The 8,015-nt window shown below is 51.7% G+C and overlaps 1 protein-coding gene across 2 annotated transcripts; it reads left to right on the plus strand.

The window, feature by feature from the left end:
• The first annotated feature begins 369 nt into the window (after nt 1–369).
• On the plus strand, nt 370–4,269 carry CITED4 (Cbp/p300 interacting transactivator with Glu/Asp rich carboxy-terminal domain 4). 2 transcript variants are annotated; one of them, XM_080656984.1, is made up of 2 exons: nt 370–662; nt 767–4,269. In XM_080656984.1, the coding sequence occupies exon 2, from the start codon at nt 784–786 to the stop codon at nt 1,333–1,335; it is 552 nt and encodes a 183-aa protein (XP_080513110.1). In that variant the 5' UTR covers nt 370–662; nt 767–783; the 3' UTR covers nt 1,336–4,269. The 2 variants fall into 2 exon arrangements, with proteins under 2 accessions (XP_080513110.1, XP_080513109.1); XM_080656983.1 differs by having other exon boundaries at nt 370–636.
• Nucleotides 4,270–8,015: the final 3,746 nt, after the last annotated feature.

Genomic DNA, 8,015 nt, shown 5'->3' on the forward strand with positions numbered 1-8,015 from the left:
ACAGACAAGTGAGAGCCAGAGAAGGGGCAACTGGTTCCCTGGGGTTATGGGGAAGGGCAGCTGACCTTCCGCAGGACCCTGCACTGCTAAGGAGCCGTGATGGCGATCACAAGGCCTGGGTTCAAGTGTCGCTTCTGTCAAGGCTCTGCTGTGTATTCCCAAGGAAACCCCTTCGGCTACTGAGCCTGGGCTTCCACCTGAAAAATTAGGAGATTGGGTTTGTGATCCTGCAGCTGGGAGTCCACACCTCTGATCAGTTCAGCTTCGGCCCAGCTACACCGAGGCTGAGCCTGGGACATTCAGACCAAGACCCTTGAAAGGTGCTGAACACCCAGCACAGTGCAGCACTTCTGGCCTGCAGCGCGGCTGGGGGTCCAAAGGGCGGAGCTCCGACGGGGGCGGTCTGAGACCTCCCGGAGGCGCGGCGCTGTCTTCCCAGGCGCGTCTCATCCAGCCAATGAGCGCGCGGGAGCGGGGCAGCCCCGCCTCTGGATATAAGGCGCGGAGGAGCCAGCGCGGCGCAAAGGACTCCGAACCTCAGCCGGTGGTCGGTGCGTTCTTCCCATCGCCGCGAGTTGCGGCCACGGGCGCACAGGAGCTCTGAGTTCGTGCGTCCTGGCAGAGGCAGAAGCAGCGGTCCGGTTCTCTTTTCTTTTGTCCGGGTGGGTTGTGGGGAGGGCAGGGGACCCGGATTCCTTGTTGCAGTTGAACAGCTGGCCGGGTCGAGGGGCCGCCTGCGCTGACCGTCCGCCCGTCGTCCCCGCAGGCAGCCAGCCCGCCGTCATGACCGACCACCTGATGCTCGCCGAAGGTTACCGCCTGGTGCAGCGACCGCCGCCCGCTGTGCCCGCCCACGGCCACCAGGCGCTCCGGACGCTGCAGCCCTACGCGGGCCCGGGCTTGGACAGCGGGTTGCGGCCACGGGGGACTCCGCTGGGCCCGCCGCCACCCCAACCTGGGGCCCTGGCGTACGGGGCCTTCGGGCCGCCGCCTGCCTTTCAGCCCTTTGCGGCTGGGCCGCCGCCGGCCGCCGGCAGCGCGCACCTGCAGCCCGTGACGACGATGTACCCCGGCCGCGCGCCCGCGCCCTCCGGCGCTCCGGGATGTCCCCCAGGCCTGCAGCCGGCGCCGGGATCCCCGGCCCCGCCGCCGCCCGTGCATGCCCTGGGCGGCATGGACGCCGAACTCATCGACGAGGAGGCGCTGACGTCGCTGGAGCTCGAACTCGGACTGCACCGCGTGCGCGAGCTGCCCGAGCTCTTCCTGGGCCAGAGCGAGTTCGACTGCTTCTCGGACTTGGGGTCTGGGCCGCCCGCCGGCTCTGTGAGCTGCTGAGCCCGGCCCACCGCTTCCTTGGTGTGCCCAAGAGGAGAACGGAGTCTGCCCGCCAAACTGCTCACCCAACGTCTGGGCCCGCACGCACCCTCCGTGAGGGTGGAGGCAGCGGGCTAGTGCACGGAGTTAACACCGGCTGTGACACCCGGCGTCACTCCAGGCCCTGCCTCCTGCTGGATGAGAGTTTGGCATCACTTCTCTGACTAGGAGCCTCATCGGTAAAAAGGGCACTGGACCCCCGTTCGGACTCCACGCTCTTGGATTCTGTGCCCTCTCCTCTCTACTCTCCCACCTTCCTCCACCCCCAATCTGAGCCATTCCAGGTCTCTGCCTGGTTCCCCCTCTCTTCTTTGGGTCACTGGGTCCCTGGAGCTGCGCATTTACTGGGGCCTCTGCTCCCTCTGCCTGGGCCCTGAGGTCGCTGGGCCTCCCGCCTTGGGGCGGGGAAGATTGTACATAAAGCCCCTGCAGAGTGGAGCAATGCTCCATCTGGCCTCCAAAAAACAAAATAAAACTGGGTCAGTTTACAGTCTTGCATTTTCATTTCCTTATCAGTCCAACCCTTGACTATATTTGGCTTATAGAGTCCTGAGGCTGTTGGGGACTTGGGGTGGGATGGAGACCACAACTCCTGGCAGTGCCCAGGAGAGGAAATTGACAGTTTCTTTCAAAATATCTGAGTTGTGCAATTGTTATGCCATAATCTGGAAGGCAGACGCTGCCACCGCCAGAGGGCAGGGTAAGCCAAGGCCACCACTGGATTTCCCAGCTCCTGGGAGGGGGAGCTTGGTGGTGCTGCCCCCACCTGTTGCTGGAAGAAGACTGCACAGAAGGTTAGAGGGGAGGTGGATGCGACATGAGGATTCAGAAAACCCTGGCTTTGAGCCATGGTGCTCTCCCTTGTCCATACATTCAGATTTCTGAGGCTGTGTCCTCAGGGTGAGATGGTCCCAGTCTCAGGTGGTTATGAGGATCAAATGCAATGTGAGGCCTTCAGCGCAGTACTGACACCTAGGCAGACCTCAATAAATGATAGTGATGGTTATTCTCCAAGTTGGTGCTACCTTTATTCCAGTCCCTGGGCCAACTGTTACATGCCCTTATGGGGTCGCAGTTCAGGTAGGACTAGGGCAGTGGTCGGCAAACTCATTAGTCAACAGAGCGGCAAACCGCGGCTCGCGAGCCGCAGTTTGCCGACCACTGGACTAGGGGATGATAGGCCTAGACATCAACTCATGTTGGTACAAGACTGTGATAAGGACTAGAAAACAGGACATTCCAGCAGGTAAACCCAAAGGAGGGAATGGTCTCAGCTGGTTGGGGATGGGGTCAGGTCAAGCTTTAGGGAGGTGGTGACATTTGCTATGGTGATGAGTACATGCTGAGGAGTTGGAGGAGGTGACATGCAAGGGAAGAGCCTGTTCTAAGGCAGGGAGGTACAGGACATGTACAGAGGCGGCACGTCTAGAAGCGAAAAGGCCTGATGGCTTTGCAGCAACATTGTGATGTAGGCACAGTCCCCACTCAACAGATGAGAGACATGGAGCTTGCTCAGGCCTGGCAGGATTTGGCCTCAATCCTGATCACCATTGTGAGCTCCTGGCCACCCTCTGCTGTTGACTCTGGAAAGATCCTTAAGTGTTTCCAAGATGTCGGAGAAAGGCTGGAAGAGAGACTGAGGCAGGAAGGAGGCTGGCCGGCGCCAGCTCTGGAGCCAGCAGTTCAGGTATGGGTGACAGGAGTGTTTGGCAAATGAATAAAGATCTCCCCTAAGATAATGGGGCTTTCTGGGGGCAGGATGGGGTGGAAGCGTTGAGAGGCCTCTGAAAAGGGCCTGGCCTGAGCTCTGGGCTCACAAAGGCCAGTGTTTGCCCTGGCTTTGCCCAGGACCCCAGACCAGAGACCGAAGCTGGAGGGCTGGATTGCAGTGGGGGGCGGGATCTAGCCCTGGACTAGACACTGTTTTGGTTCTCTTCTCTGTGGGCCTCAGTTTCTCCACTAGTAAAATGGGGCTAATATCCCTGATCCGCTATTTCACAAGGCATTAAGCCTCACAATAAGTGAGCAGCAAATTCGGGGATGGGTAGATAAGCAATTGATAAACTGTGTTCTCTCCTCGCGACTTGAGCCTGATGGAACAAGTCCTCTCCATATGGAAGGGATTCCAATGAAAACCCAACACCTGCCTCTTTCTAGAGTTCAGAGGGGAGGTAGAAGAGGGAGTCCAGCTGCTGAGTGACTTCCCACCCCCTATCACTCCCCAAAGGGCGGCTGACAAGTTGGACAACAGACAGGTGGGCAGAGGACAAGGTAAGGCTGGGGCAGCCCACCACCTGGATCCCCAAATCCCTGACCTATGAAGGGTCGACCCTCCCAGCTGGAGGGAAGGATGAAGTGACCCTGCCAGAGTGTAGAGCAAGCATATCAAACTCATGGCCCGCAGGCCGCATGGGGCCCACAATGAATATTTTTGCTGCCCAACCAATATAACGGTATGTAAGAAATGTTTTAATAAATTTTGCAACTTAATTTTTACAATATCCTGTTGTACATAATTATTAATAACAAACTACAATGTTCGCTCATGACTGCTTACTATAATCATGTTGCATTGGTTTCCCTTACGCACCTTACGTGCAGGCGCACCATTTCTCTCCACTAACACTAGCAGTGAATATTTTAGCAGCCGATTGCCACGTCATTAGTCTTGGACTGACTTGTTTGGTGTGCACAACAGGAAACATTTCGCTTTCGGAGAGCAAGGAAAATAGGTTTATTTGCATTATGCTTATTAATTTGTGCAGTTATTCAGTGTCTGGTAAGTTAATGTTCAAGAAAGAAGATTGATTTTTATTAAAATGTTCTATTATTTTATGTTAATGACTACTCATTTATTTCAGCATGTCTCTATCGAAATAAACATATGTTTCTATGAAAATTGAAGCTGTTGTGTTTTTGTGACCCACCTAAGCTTAAACCTTGTTTGTCTGGCCCGTGTTAGCCTTTGAGTATGACATGCTTGGTGTAGAGGCTTATATTCTGACGGCCTCAGGGTCCAGCTCCAGAAGCAGCTCTTACTAGCTGCCTGACCTCAAGCAAATCAACTTACCTTCTGAGTCTCAGTTCTCCCACTGCACGGCCATATTGCAGGTTCAGTAGATCACTGCAATAAAGTGAATTGTAATCGTTTTGCTTGCCTTCCATTTGTAAAAATGTAACCTCTATGAAATGCAATAAAGCGAAGTGTAATAAATCGGGGTATGCTTGTAATCACACCAGCTTCCTATGGACTCAACAGGTATTTCTTACCTCTTCCCTGGGGCCACCTCCTTAAAGCAACCTGCCTCTCTCGGTCCTGTTGATTTCACTCTCATACCTTGTCTGGGTCTTTGGGTCTGGGAAGCACATCACAGTGTCCAGCACAAGCAAGGGGTAGGGACTAGGGTAAGGCAGGTGTCATTAGAGTCATAACAACAAGTGCCTCCTTAAACTTGTGCTGTGGCTGCCTCGTCTGCCTCTCCCTTGTCCTGACTAGCACCTCCCTATTAGAGAAAATAAATTCTTTCTAGGGAACATCAACCTTATAGGTTGATATAATAAGATTCTATATAAAGTACCTGGTACATGGTAGATTCTTAACAATTGAGAGCAGCTGCTATAATCATCTTCATCATCATCATCACCATCACCATTCCAGCTCAGCTCAGTGTTCAATAACCATTTGTTGAACAAATTAAATGAACAGTCTGGTCCTAGTCTTTTCCCAGGCTGCTTAGATCATTTAGCTGATTATTAAGTAATCCTCTTGAATTTCTTAATCCATTCTTGCCAAATTCTATGCCCTGCTGTTAGAAATGCTGGGTCAGGATTACTGCTGATTTCAGGACTAAGTTAGAATTTGTTGAGTCCTACTGTGTGCAGGTCTGATGGGGCCTAATAGCACCCAGTAGGTGCTCTTTCTCGTGCAACCTCTCCTTTAACTGCCACCCAGCCCTGCTTTAACTGCCACCTAGCACTGCTAGGTAGTTTCATCCCCATCCCAGAAGTCAGGAAATTGGGGCTCAGACAGTGAATTACTCCTCCAAGTGGGGTGAGCATGCCCACTCTAGTATATCCAGGACCCTTCCTTCCCAAGCTGAGGCTGGCCAAGGATCTGAGTGGAACAAGAGCAGGGTCCCAGACCTGATTTTGCCACTTTGTGGCCATGGATACAGAGGAAGTCACTGAGCCTCTTTAGGCCTCAGTTTCTCCCTTTGTACAATGGGGAAGAATACTCCCAACTTCAGAGGTGTGTGCGCAAGGATTCAAATGAGACCCGGTATCTGAGAGCACAGTACCAACAGCGCAGTGCTGTTTGGTTGGGGTGAGTTGGGGTGAATAGCCATGCCCTCCATCCCTAGGCCACTGATGTGAAGAGAGGAGACAGGCACATACTTTGGGACTTGAGATCTGGGCCTGCCTGGAGTGTGCAATGTAGAGACACATGTTGGGGGCCTGGGCAGGTGCTGCCAAGTAGCTCAGGTCTGAGAAGCCCTGAGAGCTGGTGGTGATGAAGGGTAGGGGAGGACATCCAGGTAAAGGCCCAAGGCCTGAAGTGTGCCCTGCAGAGAGAGGAAATACAGGAAATATAGGAGCTGTTGTTAAGAAACATGACCACAGGGACGAGGAGGAGAGAGCCTTGTCCCCGCCAGCCTCCAGGGCCTTCCCAGCCTCCACTCCAGCCACCCCGGATACACAGCGTTCCTTATGCCTCAGCTCCTGGGCCTCTGCCCTCCCCAGGCCCTTTTCCACCTGTGAAAAGGCCCATTTCATCACATATTGGGGTTGATGAGTAGTCTTTACCCCTAGACTGAGGTTTTGAGGACTGAACCTGATTTCTCCTTGTCCCCACCTCCATCCCACATGTGGCTCAGTGTGGGTGTTAGAAAGCGCCAGAACGGAGTGGCTGCTCCCAGCCCTGAGCTGGGAGCTGCGGCTGAAAGATGGCCCTGGGCTGGAGTCCGAGTTGGAGTTGGGAGCTCTGAGCTCTAGTCCCAGCACAACCATGAACTTGTGAGCTTTCTAAACTTTGTAGACAGGACCACATTCCTCACCCCTCACACCTCACAGGTGCTGGGGGGCAGTGAGGCTGGGCTGAGGGAGGGGGGCAGGGAAACACAGCTCTTCCCTAGCATGTCGGAGGGCCAGCACTGTGAGGGCAGCAGGCCTGACGGGCACTTTCTCCTTCAATCCTCACTGTATCTCTGGGAGGTGGGTGTAGGTTTTGGCCTCATTCTATGGAGGCTAGGCAACCTACTCAACCACACACACGGCTCTTCGGAAGAGGGTGTTCTTACTTGCAGGATGAAGAGAGGTCCAGATATACCACAAAAAGCAGGGGTACGGCCAGGACAGGGAGTCCTACACAGCTCATTAGAAGGTGGTGTGCAGAGGGACTTTCTCCTTTGCCTCCTCCTAGTGAGTGGGTATAGCTGGGGGCGCTGCCATAATATTGGCACATCCAGGCAGCACCTCCCCCTTGGCACCTCAGCCTACTCTGGCCAGCAGAGAGTATGAGCCTATTATTATTTGTTTGTTTTTAAAATACATAATTGAGCAGGGCTGGCATGGCTCAGTGATTAAGCATCAACCTATGAACAAGGAGATCATGGTTCAATTCCCAGTCAGGGCATATGCCTGGGTTGCGGGCTCGATTCCCAGTGTATGGGGCGTGTAGGAGGCAGCTGATCAATGATTCTCTCTCATCATTGATGTTTCTATTTTTCTCTCCTTTTTAAAAAATAATAAAATAAAATACATGCTTCAGAGCCCCCCTTCAAGTTTTTTCACACACACATATATGATGTGTACATTATGTACCATATATTATATGCATATACATAATATACACCTCTTTTTTTACATAAATGAGATTATATTATTTTATCTAATTGGACTTAACTCACTTAATATATTTTGGAAATCTTCCCACATCAGTAAATATGGATCTACCTTAATCTTTTTAATGACTGAATTGTGTATAATCTACTTAACCAGTCTCCTATTGATGGAACTTTAGCTTGTTTCCCAAATTCCACTGTCACCGGTAATGCTACAAGGAGCTTCCTTGTATATTTACCTTTAGATACCTGAGGGGATATCTCTGTAGAATGATTCCTAGAAGGGGAATTGCTGGATAGAAGATATGAGCAAATATAATTGTGATAGTCACTGCCAAAGAGTTCTCTGAGTGGCTGATTCACTCACCTTCCTGCCAGCACTGTTGGCTCATACCCTTGACTATGCTAGACATTAGCAATGTCTTCAACTTCTACCTCTATAAATGAAAAAAGATTGTTTCTATTTCTTTGATTATCAATAAAGATATTAACTGCCTATTTGTGTTTCTTCTAAGAATTACTTGTTCATATCCTGGCCCAGGCTCATGTTTCTACTGGGTTGTTTGTCTTTTTGTTATTGATTTATAGAGTTCATATTCTATTGTGAATGGTAAACCTTTGTCTTTTGTAAATGTTGCAAATATTCTCTCCTGAACCCTTGCTGGTTATTTGACATTGTTTATGCTATCTTTTACCTTTTGGAAGTTAACAATTTTTATGTCATCAAATCTCTCCATTATTTCCCTCCATAGCTTCTGGGTTTAAATTAGGGCAGGAATGGTTTAGCTCACCTCAGAGCTA

Source organism: Plecotus auritus (assembly GCF_963455305.1).
Source record: "Plecotus auritus genome assembly, chromosome: 2".
NCBI classification, from domain to species: domain Eukaryota; kingdom Metazoa; phylum Chordata; class Mammalia; order Chiroptera; family Vespertilionidae; genus Plecotus; species Plecotus auritus.

Coding starts and splice junctions, on each gene's coding strand:
- CITED4 (XM_080656984.1), top strand. CDS start 784: ATGACCGACCACCTGATGCTCGCCGAAGGTTACCGCCTGGTGCAGCGA.